We start from the raw sequence: 19,455 nt of genomic DNA, 5'->3' as shown, positions 1-19,455 counted from the left end.
ATCGGTTTACCAGTTTAACTGGTTCTTTCATCAATTTTTTGTCAGCTGGCTGGTCCAATTCGATTTACATAACCTAGATTTGGAATAGTTTTATCGTACGGAGCCGATCTTTTCTGGAGAAAGAGAAATCTGTTTAAAGAAGAACGAATAAAGAGGAGAAGAAAGGCTGGGGATATATAAAGGTACAAAAGGGAGAAAATGGTAATTTCATCCCACTTTAAAGAGTAAAGTACTAACTCGATCCTTAACCATTTTTTCGAATGACAACGCGGTCTTTAACCAAAAACGCAATCCATTTCGGTCTGTGTTTCGTCTGCCAATGCGGTCCTTCTACTACTTTCACGGCGAAAACTCGACAGAAATTGCTGACATGTGTAGGTAAATGGATGACATGGATGGCTTGGATAGTTACGTGGAAGATGGAAGTCCATGTGGCTAGGTGAAATGGACAGGGTTCTTTTTGTCCTCTTCCACAACACAAAAACATCATCGTTTTGAGGTTTTCAGGCGTCGATTGGTTTCGCACCTTATATGTTATCCCCTAAAGACCCCTTGACCCTCTAACACAATTACATTCTAAACCCTAGCAGACAACTCTCTTCTCCATCAAGGTAAGGGTGAGTGGTGAAAAGCTTGGTGTGGGAATGAACTTGAATAGTCTTGATGCAGTCCCAGAAGTTGCTGCGGCCATTGTCTCGGCACTAAGTCCATGTTGTGTGCTGGTAGGAGTGGAAGGTCTGAAGTGAGGTCCAATGATTGGAGGACTCTGATTCACCATAGAAGCTTGAACAAAGGTGGAAGAAATTGGTGTCCTAACAATTGGTTGCTTCATCATTTATGGAGGTGGGTTATTCAAGTTGGGGGTCTCGGATGCTCCCTGTAAACCAACAGCGCCGTCCAACAACCGTCTACGTCTCCGTCAAAAGTTTCATTAGCAACCTTGTCATCAAGCTTTTCACCACTCACCCCTATCTTGATGGAGAAGAGAGTTGTCTACTAGGATTTAGAATGTAATTGTGTTAGAGGGTCAAGGGGTCTTTGGATAACATATAAGGCGCGAAACCAAACGACGCCTGGAAACCTCAAAACGATAGCGTTTTTGTGTTGTGGATGAGGACAGAAAGGACCCTGTCCATTTCACCTAGCCACGTGGGCTTCCATCTTCCACGTAACCACCCAAGCCATCTGGATCCGCGTCATCCACTCGCCTACACACGTCAGCAATTTCCGTCAAGTTTTCACCGTGAAAGTGACAAAAGGACCGCGTTGGCAGACGGAGCACAGGGTCATGGATCACATTTTTGGTTAAGGGTCACGTTGTCATTCGGAGAAATGGACAGGGACCGGGTTGATACTTTACTCCACTTTAAATGATGGGGCACGGTTACTAAAAGGGACGCAAATGGTTACAGAATATGGAACATTACTGAAGTGTTACATCACTCAAATCAGGTCGAGATTTTGCCCTCTTCAAGTTCAAAACATGTCGATTCCATTGACCTTCTCGGCTTTCGATCCTGAACTACTGAATGACTTTTCAACTGCCCAACCTCCATATACCGACTCGATCATCTATTCGCTTGGTTGCTCGAGTCCAACTTGAAGGAACCCGATTTTGAACAGGGGCACTGTTCATACATGACACATTATTGGAGTCGGGGCCATAATCGATAAAAGTCAAATCCATAAAACTACAAAATAGAAAGCCCCAAGTTTACATTGTCCGACCTACCTAATTTGCCCGAATGAATCAATTTTTATTCATTCTTACAATCTCTCCTACTAGTTTAAAAAGAGATCACAATCACTTCTTTGAACAAAGGAGAGTAACCACCCATCATCAAAGGTGGAACAACTTTACAAGTAATAACTAACTGATTACATTCACTTATAAATATCCTGACACACAGATAACACACAAAACTTACCTCAAATTCTTGTTAACTTAAGTATCGGAGTACGTTGTAAGTACCATCATCTGCCTCTTTGAGAAACTCGAACGACTTCATTCTATCAGAAGAGACTTCATAGCACCCACCTTACTAAAAAAGTTTAGACTCCACATTTAAATCCAAATCACATTGATTTCAAGTAAGTTTCAGAATATGACTATTTTCTCAAATCGGCAAGTCTAATTTATTGTGAGAAATAAAATATTTTATAATATTAATACCTATTCATCCAATTTTTATTTTTAAAATTAAATATTTTTAAAGTTGAATTAAACACTTCCAATTTCACTTTATAAAAAGTTAAAATATTAAAATCAAATCCTCCAATTTATGACCCTCTGATCTCATACTCCTCTTCGCCTCTCAACTAATCGGATTGTCTAATTTAGATAATAACAATTTAAAAAAGAAATTATTCCATATTAAAAAAAAAACACCCAACTTTTCAATAATAGTGCATATCACACCATACAAAATAATTTGGACATCATATACTTTTATGTTTTATTTTACTTTTCATCTATTTTCCTTATGCGAGACACTACCTCTGGCCAAACTAACTTGATAATGTCGAGGAATGTGAATGAATGTTCAATTGTTTACATGAAATGATTAGACATTTCTCATTGCAAATTGCAATATACTGACGATATGATTATATAATACCACTCTATAGCAATCTAATAGATGAAGCAATGACCTCAGAATTTAGAACTTCATCTGTTATAACATCAAGGCTTTAAAGTTAGAGACCTAATCTCTCAAGAATCATCTCCTCTCATGGGATCTCCCAGCTTCCAACGCAAGTTTAATAGATTCTAATGTGTTTTTACCCTTAGTATCTGTGTTTTCCTCTTCCTGGGATGACTTTTGCCGCCGCTGCACATCTTGTGTGTATCGGCGCCACAAGGGTTCCCTATCTTTCCTTGGAACTTTGTTATATCTTGGATCAGATTTCAAAAGACGCTTTGCAGTAGACCATGAATTAAGAACTGTTTTCCCATCTTCACTTTCATGGGATGCAGCTTCCAAAGTTAATACTTCAGCCAAAAGCATTCTAAAATCGTGTGCACATCGCTGTCCAAATCACAGAGATCCCTGACATTAGTGTGCAATATAAAGTACTGCATGTGCTGTTAATGATTCATACAATAAACACACTCATTGCCAAACCAAAAACCTGCTGAGACACACATCATAACTTTTGAGAGAAACCCACACAAAATAGTTCACACATAATCACTCACTTCCTGAAGAATCTTGATATGTTCCCGAAAGAGCTTTTCAGTGTCAGCTGGATCTAGATCAGGATTAGTTGCACGTCCTTGAGGATCCTTTTCTAACTTATGCTTAGATTCCGTCCATGAAGCCTAACAATAAGGTAGCAATAATGATTTTACTTAAATGAAAGTAAATAGCACACATTCATTATTGTTATTTTTAAGAGGCAAAGTCGTATAAAATAATGCAAATTACCAGCAAGCAACAGAAGTATAGAACCGTTCAAAATTCAACCATCAAGTGTTAGAGAAGACTCTGTACATCCTCTAGGGGTGAGCTATGTATGGATTAGACGATTTATGTGCACATAGATCTAGATAATTTTCCTCTCCATTTTAACCACATACCAAACTCATCCTAAAGAAAGCAATAAGATTAATGGTACCGCCTATAGAATGAGTGTTATACCAAAGGGTCTTTGATTGTCTCCACAAGTAAAGTTTGAAAATAAGCGATTGCCTCCTTTCTTTGGATTTTCACCCGCACCCTTTCCATTTCCTGCTCCTTAGTTTACTTCCTTTTCCGAAGCTCCCGTTCTCTCTCCCTCAACTTATCCTGCAAATAAGTTTCAGTGGTTTGAATGTAATTAACATGTCAAAAAGCTATTCAAAATAAACTATTGAGTGAATGCCAGGCTACAACTAAATCAATAAGCCAACACAAATAATAGATGTAGAATCAGCAAAATTATCAATGAGAGTCATCACTGAGATATGTCACAGAAGTGCTAGAGAAACACATTTATACCTGCTCCTCCCTTTTGGCTTTGTTCTTTCGTTCTGCAGCATGTTCAGTTGCTTTTAATTTAGATATATAATCATTGAACAAAAGCTCCCTATCCTCGTGTCTCACAGATTTATATCTTGGGTCATCCCTTAACCTTCCTTTGACCTGCATCAACCAAAGGATATAAATTAAATAATATGACAAAGAACAGATTAACATGGATTGAAATTTTGTGGTAACACAATCAAGAATTTTAAAATATATCTATATAAGGATTAAACCTTAAATAAATGAGATCATGGAGCAAATCATTTGTCAATTGATTTTGCAACTGCCAAGATTATTGGAAGTAACACTTGAAAACAAACTTGTCATCCTCCAATCAGACAGCAAAAATAACCAAACGCAAAAGCTAAAGATTGTTGACCAATTCATGATACGCCCATACCCTGGACCAACAGGAGTTAATAGATATATCGCCTCGTTCTTTAAGCATTGATTTAAAACTGGTAGCAGCAGCTATGCGGCTTGCTTGAGCCTTTTGTTCAGCAGCTTTCTTAAAAGAAAGCACTCTGAAACACAAAAAGGAACCCCCATCAACCAGCATTCTAATGAACCAAATCAACATAAAGAAACCAAAGGACATTGCCACTCCTATTTTGATAAAATCACTCCATACATGAATTTTTTTTCATGGTATTTCGTCTGAATATGTTAAAAAACAGTGACAATATCCATTCTATATCCAAATATGCACGCGCGCACACACACACGAAAGCATGAGGAAAAGCAAAATAAGAAAAGAGGAAGAGATAGAGAAACTATAAAGATAAGGATAGTTAAAATTATATAATGAAAAGAAAGATCACAATTCTCATAAAAAACAACAAATATACCTTAAACTGAATGATGCACTTTTCCTTTGAGGGTCCACTATCTTCATCTTCTGAATCTGAGGATGTGTCAGAGGTGTTAGCATCACCATTAGCATCTTTTTGTTTATCTTTGTTATCATTTTGCAGGCCCTTTGCTGCAGATTCAGCTGCTTTGGAACCATTTGATTCAGATCCTGTTTGTACTGGTGAGACAGGAACAGAAGAGGAAGCAACAGGCATTCCAGACTCCTGCAGCTTCTTCTTGATCAAATCCAGTGCCGATGGTGAGCTCTGAACACTAGAGGGTTTAAGAGCTGCAGCATCACGACCACCAGTATTAATAGCAGGAGTATTCAGAATAACCATTCCAGACCCTCTATCAGACAATACATTAGTATTTGGAACTGACATTGAATGATCTTTTGTGACATCACCATCCTGCTTTTTCAATTCAGCCACCTCATTTGGAACTTCCCAGCAGCTTGTCTAACACAGAACAATGGACCAGAAAATAATAAACAAATTGGCAGAGAAATCATATCACAAGAAGTAGAAAAAGCAGCAATAAAGAGAAGAATCAGAAGCTAAGAAGGCCAGGTCAAGCTAAAACGAGAAGATAGGAGATCAAGACCAAGTGAACGATGACAGAGATCATACAATTAAGTTGTGAACATATCAAATGAATATTCCAATCATACCTGGTTTGTTTGTTGTAGTAATATTTTTTCCCATCACTAGTGGAGACCAACATCCAATCTGTACCCGGTATATCCACCCTATAACAAGAAAACACAATCAGAGAAGACATGGTATTAATGTACATCTTTGTTTCAAAATAACAAACTTTTCAGAGCAAGCAATAAACTAATATCAAGATGTAACAGACAACAAAGTTCAGAGTCAACATGAACAATGACACCTATGTGTCTTACTTTAATGAGAAAGAACTAAAGACACTTTTATTGCCTCAATTAAAATAAGGTAATCCATATAAGGAAAAAATGAATAAACAACAACATATATTATACGTTGAGACCACAAACCAAAATAGACAAAAGGACTTGACAATAAACTTACATTGAAACTGGAGTTGGCTGCACAGCAATTTGGTGAGGCTGCACATAGGCCAAAAATCAGTATACAATTATCTTGCTTCTGAATTTTTCCTTTCATAGTTAGGTTATCCATTATCCAATATTCAATACTTAGATATTCATATATATAAAATAACATAAAATTAAATATTAAAAGAAGGGTTACAATTGTGATATTAAAAAATATTATGCCAACAACAAAGAGCATTACTTATGTGATGCAGGGCAGGATAAGGGATATGATCGGCTAAGGGAGTCGACTCCAACGATGCATACGTCGCCTTTAAAGCCAGCAGGTTTATCATATGTTGATTCTCCTGTCAAGGCATTATAATAGTATACAACTCCTATTTCAGTCTTATGGGATGTCCAGGCATCCAATTTCTCGTTAGCAGCATCAACATTCTGAGTCACATTTGATTTCTTGTCATCTACAACAAGTACCACAAATATGAGGAAGTGATGTGTATTTTCAAACAATATTACGAGAAAATAATTTCTATTGAGCTCTTTCCATTCAGGGTGTGTTTGTGAAACACGTTGGAGAGGATAAAAGTGCGTTTCAATGCTTTGAACGCTGTTCTTTGATGTTTGGCAATTTTTTTTTCTCCCAACCCGACGACACTTGTTGAAGTGGACGAGTGAGCTGACCATTCGACCAATCCAAGTTAGTTAAAATGCAAGAATATTTATTCAGTCTTATAACTGCATGAAAACCTAGTATAAAAAACAAAAACAAAAACAAAAATAGTAAAAACAAATGCAGGCCCCATTATGTTATTATACAATTACATCACTCCGCATTATGTTATTAAACAAACTTTTTTTTTTCTGAGAAAAAAATATTCAGTTACCACTAATAACTATTATATATGTCCATTAATTATTTATATTACTGTTTCATGCATCCCTTTAATTATTTTCACTTCGCTCAAGCATTTAAAAGGGAGTGCATGCTTTGAGTATGTCAAACGTAAAACAGTAGGAGATAGGGGCAAGCTCAAAGGAAATGGAACATAAGCCCTTTTGCCTCATTGATGGTTGCTTGGTAGAGGGATAAAACAAATTTCAACTCATTTTCAAACTAGCGGAGTGAACAAATATTATATGATGAGGCATAAAGGAGTAGCACTCCACTTTCAACTGCTTCATACAATCTTCAAATCAGTCAAGTATGAATTAACTTTCATCCCATTGTTTCTACCTACTGAAACAGTCATCATACCCTAACATCTTAATGAATCTCACTAAAATATGGAATCATCCATCGTGAATACCTTCAGCTTAATGTAAGAGAATGAAGCTTACTGTGCTAGACAACCCAAGCTTCAATTTTCTATATGCAAAGCTAGGAACCTAGGACATCATATATATAGTAAAAAAATTGACTCCTCAAACACAATAATGTGAACTCGAATTGATAACACACCCGTGATAGTCATAATATTAATAATGCCTGCAACTATTGAATTAGGTCTCTACATTTGATCAGTCACCACCAACATGTAGATTTAATGTTTTATACCCACCAAAATTAAACAACATAACAAAGAATATGATGACATGTGACTTAGGCCATAAATGAACGATGATCAAGTTATCAAACTTTGCATCGATAACAAGAGCTTTCTGAAAGCATAAATAATTTTGTCATGTTCTGAATTGAATAAACTTGTGAAAAGGGAGATTGGAATGTGCCTTCCAGCTAGAGGAATGTGGAGGGTCCTTAAAGCAAACATTTGACGATCTGTAACAAGCCCGTTCACCTTTTTTATATCTGCAACCTACAGTTTCCCAAAGCAAATTAAAATGCTCAAAAATCTAGAGAGGAACAAGCAAACCAAAAAAATTCAACAATTATTTTAAATACTGTTTGCAGGATGCCAAAAGATTGTTTCAGAGTTTTGTGGATAATAATATTGGTCAAATTTATATTCTTAAAGTCTAATTAAAACTAATAAATGATTAAAGCATATGATAAGTGATTGGTATATAGTACTACAAAAACTTTAATCACATATCTAAGAGTTTATTGCGTGAATAACGTCTCATATGATATACAATAAGACAGTTACATGACATGCATGGAGGCTGATTTATAAGTGCCATTTTCATCACGAAATTCCTAAAAAGATAATCTAGTACCTCAACACCATACTTGATTGCAATGCCAGCTAACGTGTCCATTTTGGAGATAGAATGTTGGATGCATCCAAGTGCAATAGGAGGTGATGCACAAGAAAAGTGGTTGAATAGGCATAGTGCCTGTTTGAGCCGCTAGTTTAATATAATTTGGGTGAGGTTGCTGTTGATGTTGGCTCTTTTTTGCGATCCATCTAAATTTGACAAGAACAAGATGACTTACATAGAAATGGTTCTCATGGATAATAAGGTAAGTTAATTATTTTCTATTATTCTTTCAAGTGACCATTTTATAAATATTTTTTGTTCATATTTTAAGTTTATTTGATAAGTAAATCTTTGCGAATCAAAGACAATGCGATTTTATAGATTTATAAGTGCTAATTTTGTTTTATATATAGTGTGATAATAGCCAATATATTTGTTGGTGGATTTAACTATTACTATATTATTTATGATCACATTCGGTATATATGTCTGATTTATTAGATTATTAAAATTGATTAATAATTATTTTAGAGTTAATCCAATTAACACTAAATTAAAAAAATAATACATAACATGTTAAATTTTTATTAATCAAATTATTATAATTTAAATTAATTTTTAAAAAATAATTTAAAATTATAATTTCAATTTTATCACGTGCATAGTATAGATAATTACACTTGTTAAAGACTAAAAAGATGGTAAAATACTACGTTTTTAAAATGGTCTTGGCTCTAACTTAACTTATGTACTAAAGAGCTTAGAACTACAAATTGAAAAAAAACATCTTAAAAATATAAAAAATAAAATTTTTAATATTTTTATTTTATATTTATTAAAAAAATATTTAAAATTTTTTATTAATAATATAATTTTTTTATAAATCTTAAAGATATATATTAATTAATTTTTTATTATTTTTATAAATTTATAGATAAAGTTTAATTTGAATCATTTTTTATTGTTTAAAATAATTTTTTTGTATTCTTTTTGTTAATTCTTTTTACTATTAATGAGTATTAATTTTTTGTTAATTTTGTCTCAAAATCTTAATTTGAGTTTTTTCTTTTACTCAACAAAATTTTTATAACCTAATCCTACTATAAATTATTTTTATTTTTATTTAACTAATATAAGGGACGGAGCTAAACAAAATTACCTATGAAATTTTACGGGACGGAGCTAAACATAAAACGCAGGTAGCTCCTCCACCTTCCGCTGCATGCTCGAGAGTGAGGAATAAAACTTGGGAATCAAGGACAGCGGCAACTGGAGGAAGAACCCAGATTCGATTTCCTGAATCCAATTTCGCGTTGTGTCTGCAACTTGGTCTCGCTGAATTTCAACACTGAGGTGGTGAGGTCATACCTTCACTTCTCTTACGCTTTCTATCAAACACCTGACGATCAACTAGTTTGCACCCGCCACACCACATTGAAACTGCATGTAAATATCTTTCTGAAGCATTTAACAAAAACTTCACACATCCATTTACTCAAAAATTGAATTTCTACTCAATAATTATGCGTTTCTTCGCTGCAGTTTCTATTCACCTTTGCAGAGAAACACATACTTCTTTTTAGAAGATATTCAGGAATGACATTAGACAAACTTGGTGGATCCACACGAGGTGAAAATGCTCGTTATTTTCTTAAGAATTAACTCTCTAATTATGTTTGTTACCAATATGTTTTATAATCTCATCTTGTCCAATTCTTCTTCCTTGTTCTACCATCAATTTAAAGAACTGAATTTTATTTGTTAATATCCAAACTTTTGATGTAAAAATATTTACCATTTCATATTATCAGACCATTTTAATATGGATCTTGCTCTCTTGTTTCCACTTTCAGGTCCAATTGTTCAGTCATTCTGCATAAAAACCATAGCAGAGTTGGTGAGTAAACAGCACTGGTCAGAGCTCAAAACTCGTCTGATATCAACCAAACCTGCAGAACTTCTTGACCAGTTGCTTGATGCCGGGGTCGATTCGAAACTTGTTCTTAGGTTCTTTCAGTGGTCTCAAAGAGAATTCAAGCTTTCGTATGGTCTTGAAACGACTGGCAAAGTCTTGCATTCTCTGGTAAAATCAAAATGTTACTCCAAGGTCAGGTCCCTTTTGCATCACTTTGTGAAGAATGAAAAACATACAGTTTCTTCTGTTTTTCATTCCTTTTCGCTGTATTGTGATCGATCATTGGCAACTACTATAATAATTGATATGTTGGTCCTAGCATATGTCAGAAATTTGGAAGTCCACGCTGCCTGTGAGGCATTTAGGCAAGCTCGAGAATATGGATTTAAGTTGTCTCCTACATCATGCAATCCTTTGTTGAATGCTTTGGTGAAAGACAATGAAATCAGGGACATGGAGCATGTGTACAAGGAGATGATAAAGAGAAGGATTAAGCCTAACTTGATCACATTTAACATTTTGGTTAGCGGTCTCTGTAAAGCTGGTAAGTTGAATAAGGCAGAGGATGCTATCGAAGACATGAAGGCCTGGGGAATTTCCCCAAACACAGTTACCTACAGTATTCTTATTGATGGTCATTGCAAGAGAGGCTCTGCCAGTAAAATGTACAAGGCTGAAGCTATTTTGAAGGAAATGCTTGCTAACAACATCAGTCCAAATGAAGTTACATTCAACACTCTTATTGATGGGTACTTTAAGGATGAGAATACATTAGCTGCAAAGAAAGCTTTCCAGGAGATGCAGAATCAGGGACTAAAACCTAACGTAGTTACTTATAACTCCATGATAAATGGCCTATCTAATAATGGCAAGCTACACGAGGCTATTGCTCTGCGAGATGAGATGGTGAGCTTGGGTTTGAAGCCAAATATTGTTACTTATAATGCTCTTATCAATGGGTTTTGCAAGAATAAGAGGTTGAATGAAGCAAGAAAACTCCTTGATGACATAATTAAGCAAGGGTTGATTCCAAGTGCAATAACATTCAATACGCTGATTGATGCTTACTGCAAGGAAGGATTGATGGAGGAAGGCTATTCCCTGTGTAATTATATGGCAGATGAAGGGATTCTTCCAAATGTTTCAACCTATAATTGCTTGATTGCTGGCTTATGCAGAAAACAGGACATAAGAGCTGCCAAGGAGCTTCTTAATGAAATGGAGAGTAAGGACTTGAAAGCTGATACTGTAACATATAACATCTTAATAGGTCAATGGTGCAAAGAAGAAAAATCAAGAAAAGCTGAACAATTACTAAATGAAATGCTTCATGTGGGTTTGAAACCTAATCATGTAACATATAATACTTTGATGGATGGCTATTGCATGGAAGGAAATCTCAAGGCAGCATCGAATGTGAGGACAAGAATGGAGAAAGATGGGAAGAGAGCTAATGTTGTCACTTACAATGTGTTGATTAAAGGATTTTGTAGAGCAGGGAAGGTGGAAGATGCAAATAGATTACTTAATGAGATGTTGGAAAAGGGTTTGGTCCCAAATCGTAATACCTATGATATAGTAAGACTTGAAATGATGGAAAAAGGATTTGTTCCAGACATAGAAGGGCACTTGTATAATATCTCTGGCATGTCTTAACATGAACTTGGGCTGAGCATCGCCAACGATAAAGATGTGCAGAATGAGTACAATATGGTAACTAACTAGTACCTACTCAGTCATGGCACAGTTATACCGCCTCACTTGTACACACCATCAGTAGAGCCGTGAACTCCACAAATAATTGATTATATCTTTATTAGAGTAATGGAACACGTGTGTATGTAGCAGCTTTCATGGCAAACTTATCCATCGAAAGATGAAGGGTGACTTCAAATGGAGCTAAAGATTAGTCGCTAGCTTTCGTCTAATCACGAACGGATAGCCGAGGGTTTAAAATAAAGTGACGGAACACTTGTAATGTGTGTAAATGTAAACCAATAGATTTGTACCCATACAAGAATTTCTCATTTAGTAATGGGTTCTGAAGTTGGGTTAGTGTTGTGTTTCCTTGAACTGAAAAACAATTATTGAAATTTCTTGGACATGTACATAATTACGAACGGCTATTATGTAAGAGCAGAATAGATGTATTGGAATTGAAATATCCGTTTCCTTGACGTTGTTGCGATGTTATTACAAAGAAAGGATATATTGCAGTGTGTTGGAAATTAATCTCTGTCGACAACCTAATCCATTTGCTTAGTTTCTACTTTATCGTAAGTACATATTAAAAAGAATCTCCTAATTTGACGGATGCGGGGTAAATAACGATTCTGGGAAAAGGAAGTTTTATTAACATCGTATCAGGCAAGAGACGAGAGGATCTTTTTCTTTTAGGTCTAAAAAGGAGCAAGGGAATTGAGAACTGAGAAACCTGTTATTCTATTTTATTACTGCCTGGTCGAAATCACTTAACTTTATAAACAATTATGTGAAATGAGATGAATCAATTTTTGTGGCTCACACATGAAACGAAGCAAAAAATCATGTGTCGCCCGTACATGCTGCTTTCCTCCATAAGCAGTACTAACGAATATAGAATACTATACTTCTATATAAAAAAAAATAAATAAAAAAAATAAAAAAAAAAGAGAGGGGGAAATGGAGGAAAAAAATCTCTCAAACTAATCTGATTTGAAGTGATCAACTGATCATATCCTACTGCCCCACCTGTCAATTAAAGAAAATGAAAAAAAAAACGAATTAATTACTTCAATGGTAATAACTAATAACATAAGTTGAAGTTAGAAAACTATAGAGAGGCTTTAGAATTTACTTGAGTTCTAGCTTGCAAGCAGCACAACACTATCTTTAAGGATTGAACAAACTTGAACCCTCCATACTGATAGCAATTAGTAATGCTATGCCAGTAATCACAGAAAGCCAGAACAAGGCTGAACCTAAAATTGGAAATTTTGACCACGGTCAATAACAAAATGTTCAAATGCATTCAATAATTTAGGTTTAGTGATATAACCTCTTAATATAATGTTCAATTAGAGAGTGTAAGTAAGCATGGTACCTCCAAAGCCTTCAGAACGATCAGAGGTAGAAGGATTTGATTCAGAACCAGCAACAGGCGACGGTGATGGTGATGGTGATGGTGATGGTGATGGTGATGACGAAGTTGGTGCTTTCGAACCTATCTTTGTAACATTGTCCGAAACTTTGGTAAATCCTGTTTCAGATGCTACAATCCCTTGGAATTCTTCACTTACAATTAGTGCAGCCAAAACATCCATAAATGACTCTTTGTCTGTGTCATACATAGAATCTATTTCATTCATCGCATCAGTGACAATGCCATCATCTAAATCAGACAATTCATCATCTGATGCATACATATCAGTAGCATCCATCTCAGCCTTGTCATCTTCCTCATCCTCCACATATGCTTTATATGTCAACCGTAGTAATATCTCCCCGGAAGAACCCTTTCCCAAAAATCCCCAACCTCCTTGTAAAGTAACAATTCTATCCGTAGGAACAGTGTCTTTCAGAGAGCTCAAATCAACCTGAAAAACATATTCAATTAAAAAGAATTTAATTACAGCAAAAACAAGGTTAACTCCGAAATACCAAGTGTTTCTAATTTTTTATTCAACTCAAAAATCAAATATGCATTAAATTATCTAGGTACTGCATGCAAGACATACTTCTCCTGTACCAATAGTCAAATCTGCAAACCCTAGAGAGTCCTTTACTTGGATGCTTAACTTCTGCTTTTTAGGATTGTTGACAAGCATATGAAAATCCTGGCAGAGTAAGAAAGATAAATAAGATTCTTCAAACTAAAAAGTATGTAAATGACGAGAACATGAGACAAAGATGAATCAATAAATCCGAAAGCAACACCTGATTCCAAATTGGCATTCCAGGGGGCCCAAATACAGTTGTTTGACTGTTCTTCTTGCTTCGTATGACTTGATCTCCAAGGTTAAGAACAACATAAGGATCTGTCTTGCCTGACAAAACAGTGAGCAAATAATGAGCCTTCAAAAGACCTTCAACTACTTCCCCCAGTTGCCATGGTAGGAAGAAAGAATTTACACGAGACTAAGATTATTTCAATCACTTCAGAAATATATAAATAAGAGAAAATCAACCTAACACACCACTTTAGTAGAAGCATGCAAAGATTTAGCCCAAGTAAATAAAACAACATAGAATTTTACCATAGAAGATATAAGAAAGCTTTCGGGCATCCACAAGAGTAACTGAAAGTTCTCCAACAGAATCCTTGTTTCCTTCTTGTACTTCTCCAGATTTAGTATTAACAGCAACAGGACCAACAGCTTTTCCCTTCTGGAAATCCAAAACAATTTTCTTTGGGCGTACAAATAGTCTAGGTAAATCTACCGTGAGAAGTTTAGTCAAAAACCTGCAAGAGAAAAACCAAAAATATTAACTTAAATTTATTGACAGAAAAAGTTAACCTCTTGTAATATTTTACCAAAAACAACCTTGGAACAATACATGCATAATAATCTAAAGAGCTTGGAATGGATAAATTCAGAATACATTGAATATTTTAAAGAATGAATGCAATTGACTAGTATAATTTTTTTTTTTTTGGGGGGGGGATGTCTAAAACAAAATGAAGATAACGTCTTTAAAAAGGGAATGGCTCACAATTTATGATCACCTGCAATAAATATTTAACCAGGACCAAACAAAGCTTCCAAATTGCAGTTAATTTCTATAATTATAATATCTGTCAGAGATGCATACTTATCGTTAGTACTATAGTATCACTTTCAGGATGCATTCAAACATGTACATGTATAGCTTCATGGGCATCAAACACAACTATAATGTCAAGAAGATAAATGGAACTTACATTGAGAGAACTGGAATTGCTGATCATGCCCAACCATCCAAGAAGAAGGAGAAAAATGAAAAGAGAAAAAGACATAGATGTCAGCATCAATATGTCAGATCTGAAAAAAAAAAGAAAGGGGCGGGGGGTTGGAGGAGTATATATTTGACAAGAAGGAAGATCATATGTTGCATTTGACCGAGCAAAAATTATGAATGCAATGTTGGGCACTCTTAAATGAAAATGCCAGTTCAGAAATATGCTGTGACTTAGCTGTTAAGGCTTAAAACAAAAGTATGACATCCACATACCCATCAAGTTGAACAAACGGAATGGAGACAATTCGAACTTGATTTTTGGAAGTGAAACAAAAGCCCACTGAACAGCTCCTACCCAAGGTTCTGTTGGTATTAGTCGCAATTTCACCCAAAGCTCACCATCAATATCAAAATCTCTAACACCAACAGGCACAACAATTGGAATAATGCCAAACTTTAGAGAAAGCATTAATAGCATGCGAGCTCCACCAGTATACCTAAGACCAATCTGGTACCTATATACAATGTAAGGAGATTGATAGGTTATTAGCAATATGTTTATCCCAGGATAATCCCTAGTCCCTAATAATAAATTAATAATAGATAAATGATTGTAAAAAGAAAAAGAGCTATCAAGAACTACTGATATTCTAATAGTTTTAGAACTTGATCACACGATTATATCACTGGGCAATAAATATAGTGCCACTTTCTAGTCATTTTCCATATAATCCCAACACAAAGGCAACTTCAACAACAATTTAAAACCATAAATAACGAAAATGAGAAGCAGAACTTACTGCAGATCATTCACCCGACGAGAAGTCCTCCGTTCAACATTCCTAACCGACAGCGGCTCATCCCCCAACGAGAATTGCTTAATCTCAACCCTCTCCACATAATCAGGCTTCTTCAAGTTATCAATTACAGGCTGAAGCAATCCAATAATCCAGTTCTCTATCCCACCTCTATACACCTTCCACAACTTCCCCAACACCATGTTCACCCATTCCACCGACTCTTTCCTCTGAAGGTCCTTCTCCAGAAACAAGGAGAAGCTGGTGGGCACCTAATCAGGAGATACATTAAGTCATGTAAATCAGCTAGTCTATATTAATACCTGTTGCTATATCAGTTAGTGCATTTTAAAAACACAAGCTGTTCTCTCTCATCACCTAATGCCACCTAAGATTATCATCTTCTCCTACCATCATACGTAGCTAAAGCATCATACCATGAATGAAAAGAGCATACTATATGGTACACTAGGTGCAAACAATAATTTCTTGTACCTGAGGCCACACGCCACGCAAGCTATCCACACTGTTAACCTTATTGTTCCTCCTTCTTGAAGTCCACAATTTGTCAAACACAACACCTACAAAGAAGAAGAACACGAACAAACCAGCAACGTTGCGGTTAATTGGCGGCGACGGAATCGGGTGAATTACTCCTAATTGCGTTCTGAGCTTATCAACAAGAGGATCCTCCTGGAAATTCGTGAAGTTGGAACCCAACTGAACATGCTGCTGCGATTGTTGCGACCCTTGGTGGTGGTTGAACTCGTTCCCTTGCTCCAATTCGCTCGAAACTCGCTTCAACACATAACCTTTGGCGCCTCTTGCGGCGGAGTTGACAAGTTCCGGATTCCAATTGCGGTTAGAAGCTTCGGGAGGGATGGCGCAAAGGCGAAGAGTCCATCGCCTTCGGAACTTCCGGTGACCGAAATTGGCGAGGAAGCGTTTTCTGCGCTTTCTGGATGAGAAGGGGAATGGAAGAAGAAAAGCTTTGGAATCAGCTTCATTGCTGCAGGGACAAGAAGCCTGCAAGAACTGGAAGAAGCTCGCAGAAGAAGGTGGCCGAAGAATCATCTAGAAACATCTAGAATCATTGAAGAAGCATCAATTCAATTGAAGTCAAAAGGTAAAAGGTATAGCAATTATGTTAAGCTTCTGCAGAATTATATTATGAATACTGAAGGGTATTTTAGGAATTATGGTTGACACAACCTTGAAAGCTTGGGATGCTGGGGAATGGAAGTGCAATATTGAGTCATAGAGGGAAAGTGTGGTGGAAAATATTGAATGAAGTAATGAATAATAATAATAAACACATGCGAGAAGTGAAATATAGGAGAGAATAGAAAGGGAAATTGGAAAAGAGCGAAAGAGGAATTGGAGGACCCGTTTTATGATTTTGGGAATTTGGAGGCAAATTTATGGCCTTACAATCAGCACTACGTGGATATAATCAATTACTCTGTCTAGTGCCTGATCAATGTCCACCAAAGTCGGAGGAAGACGAGGTGCTGCATTTTTTTTCTATCTTTTCATTTTTTTAAATTAAATCTTTAATTTTTTTTATGAAAAAATATGATAAAAATATAATACGATAATGAATAATTATTAAATAATTTAATATATGACTAGAATATATTTTTTTTTTATCAAAGATAGAAGATTCAAATCTGCAACCTCTTAATTAAATACGAGAAGATTATGTCATTTGAATTATTACTTATTGGCATATGACTAGAATACTTAATATAATACGTATTTATATTTTAATTATTATTTTTACATGTTACTATCTTTGATATAAGTAATTACTATTTAATTCTCTTTTCGATTTTTTTTGTACTATCGCACTTTATTTTCATATAAAACTTATTATAACATTTTTATATAAAAAATTGGACTTTAAATAAAAATTACCTTACTATCACATTTGTTAATTTGATAAAGTAATAATTTTAATATTTTTAAATCATAATAATACAGAATAATGAACTTACTAGTATTTTTATATATTTTTAATCCGCTTTATCAATATTTTCGTTTGTTGCTTTGCGCACGTGGGTCGGAGGTTGGGCGCCAACGCGGTTCATTGAGTCGGCTTTCTTTCGTAGCCATTCCTCTTTTTTATTTTTCTAACCATTTTTTTCAAATTTTGGAAAGGATTTAATTTCAATATATTTTTAATAAAAAATAATTTTTTTATATATTTAATTATATAATATTATATTAATAAAAATAATTATATTTTATAATAATTATGTAAATAATTAAAAAATTGTATAGTTTAATAATTGTATAAAATAATTTATATAATTAGTGAATCAAAATTATTTTTTAAATATAATTAATAAAAAATTAAATTAAATACTTCTTTTTAACTTTTAATATATTCAATACATTAGAAAAACAATACTTTTTTCTTTTATCTTTCAATTAATGCTTTTAAGTAATTATTTAGTTAAATACTTTTTTTCTTAATTTGACTTTTTTTTTCTCACATTCTTTCTAGGATAATTCTTTGTATGAAAAACGTGGTTAGCTATAAAAGAAAGATATAATATTTTGTTGACCGTAATAGGTAAAGCTATGCATAATTTATATCTTCACCCGGAAATTCAGGCCATAGTGTGAAACATAATAGCTCATAATAGACTTTATGTTATACAAATAAATCTAAGCCTAATTTATATCTTCACCTGGAAATTCTGGCCATAGTATGAAATATAATAGCTCATAACAGACTTTAGGTTATACAAATAAATAATTTGGTAGCTAAATTTTTTATTATTTTGACAAATTTTAATTTTTTTATTTTATTATATTTTCAATAAATTATTAATATTTAAAAATAATCTATAATTCAGGTAATTATTTTTTGGCAAGATTTGACCTTTCTTTTTAATTTTTTCCAATTACATTATCTCATTTTTATTTTGTTTAAATTGTAAAAATTTTATTTATCATCTTTCTAAAAAAATTTCAATGGACTATTTATATATTTTTTTAAAAATAAAATACATAATGTGTTATTCTATTCATTACTTCTAATAAAAAAATGATATTAATTGGAGTATTTTTTCTTTTTAAATTTTTAAATGATTGATAGTTAACACATTTACATTATAATCTATTAATTTATAAAAAAAATAATGTCAATAATTAATTTCACCTTTACATGATAATAAATTTATCTATTTTATTTTTTTAAATTTAGTTAAAATGTACTCCAAAAACTATTGATTAAAAAATATTTAAAAAATAAAAATTAATATTAATTAAGATATTAAAGAATAAAAAGTTAAAAACTATTTTAAATTTTATATATTAATTTTTTTAATTAGCTTAAATATTAATATAACAAAAAAAATTAACCACTTAATATATATTTGTATAACAAATAAATTAACTCTTTTAATAAATCAGGTCTGCTACACATACAAGTCTTTTTGGTTTACAAGTTATACAAATTGGCCTAAACCCAACAAAAAGCACGCGCACTACACTCCTTTACAAACGAGCGTAAACACACGCGCCTTAAACAACCGTTTCTTTTTCCAAAGCGCGCTCATTATGACAGTCTCTTCCTCTTCTTTCTCAATCAATACCCAAACCGTCGAGATTCAAGCCACATTCCAAAGCAACTCCAATTCTGAAGAAACCTTCCAACTCCTCACGAAAAGTAGAAGAAATCAAACAAAAAACATACAAATCTCTATAAAAAACACCAAAAAGAACGAACAAACATTATTCAAGGTACTGTTTTACTAT

At 34.1% G+C, this 19,455-nt stretch overlaps 3 protein-coding genes across 4 annotated transcripts; 1 reads left to right on the top strand and 2 right to left on the bottom strand.

Annotated features, from left to right (window-relative positions):
- Positions 1–2,660: 2,660 nt before the first annotated feature.
- LOC130965402 (pre-mRNA-processing protein 40C) lies at positions 2,661–8,115 on the bottom strand. The gene is given in 12 exon segments (XM_057890167.1): positions 2,661–3,029; positions 3,200–3,322; positions 3,642–3,788; positions 3,981–4,124; positions 4,408–4,531; positions 4,639–4,664; positions 4,856–5,315; positions 5,533–5,610; positions 5,912–5,949; positions 6,205–6,359; positions 7,601–7,712; positions 8,074–8,115. Coding segments are annotated over 12 exon segments (1,758 nt in total). The 3' UTR covers positions 2,661–2,720.
- A 1,124-nt stretch (positions 8,116–9,239) lies between these two features.
- LOC130968827 (pentatricopeptide repeat-containing protein At1g09820) lies at positions 9,240–12,124 on the top strand. 2 transcript variants are annotated; one of them, XM_057894295.1, is made up of 3 exons: positions 9,240–9,419; positions 9,601–9,688; positions 9,912–12,124. In XM_057894295.1, the coding sequence occupies exons 2-3, from the start codon at positions 9,655–9,657 to the stop codon at positions 11,627–11,629; spliced, it is 1,752 nt and encodes a 583-aa protein (XP_057750278.1). In that variant the 5' UTR covers positions 9,240–9,419; positions 9,601–9,654; the 3' UTR covers positions 11,630–12,124. The 2 variants fall into 2 exon arrangements, with proteins under 2 accessions (XP_057750278.1, XP_057750277.1); XM_057894294.1 differs by having other exon boundaries at positions 9,240–9,504.
- Positions 12,125–12,391: 267 nt separating this feature from the next.
- LOC130968826 (tricalbin-3) lies at positions 12,392–17,138 on the bottom strand. The gene is made up of 10 exons (XM_057894293.1): positions 16,183–17,138; positions 15,691–15,959; positions 15,164–15,405; positions 14,874–14,892; positions 14,209–14,414; positions 13,889–13,998; positions 13,690–13,788; positions 13,056–13,548; positions 12,810–12,933; positions 12,392–12,703 (listed from the first exon to the last, which is right to left on the bottom strand). Exons 1-9 carry the CDS (start codon positions 16,759–16,761, stop codon positions 12,845–12,847), a joined length of 2,106 nt encoding a protein of 701 aa, XP_057750276.1. The 5' UTR covers positions 16,762–17,138; the 3' UTR covers positions 12,392–12,703; positions 12,810–12,844.
- Between the last annotated feature and the right edge of the window lie 2,317 nt (positions 17,139–19,455).

The sequence above is a fragment of the Arachis stenosperma genome, chromosome 3 (assembly GCF_014773155.1).
Source record: "Arachis stenosperma cultivar V10309 chromosome 3, arast.V10309.gnm1.PFL2, whole genome shotgun sequence".
Taxonomy (NCBI): Eukaryota; Viridiplantae; Streptophyta; class Magnoliopsida; order Fabales; family Fabaceae; genus Arachis; species Arachis stenosperma.
Note: the sequence above shows the minus strand (reverse complement) of the source record. Positions and strands in the feature narration are given on the sequence as shown.

Coding starts and splice junctions, on each gene's coding strand:
- LOC130968827 (XM_057894295.1), top strand. CDS start 9,655: ATGACATTAGACAAACTTGGTGGATCCACACGAG. Junction 9,689..9,911: donor ACTTGGTGGATCCACACGAG/GTGAAAATGCTC, acceptor TTCCACTTTCAG/GTCCAATTGTTCAGTCATTC.
- LOC130968826 (XM_057894293.1), bottom strand. CDS start 16,761: ATGATTCTTCGGCCACCTTCTTCTGCGAGCTTCTTCCAGTTCTTGCAG. Junction 15,960..16,182: donor TGCGTGGCGTGTGGCCTCAG/GTACAAGAAATT, acceptor TCTCCTGATTAG/GTGCCCACCAGCTTCTCCTT. Junction 15,406..15,690: donor CGTCGGGTGAATGATCTGCA/GTAAGTTCTGCT, acceptor CATTGTATATAG/GTACCAGATTGGTCTTAGGT.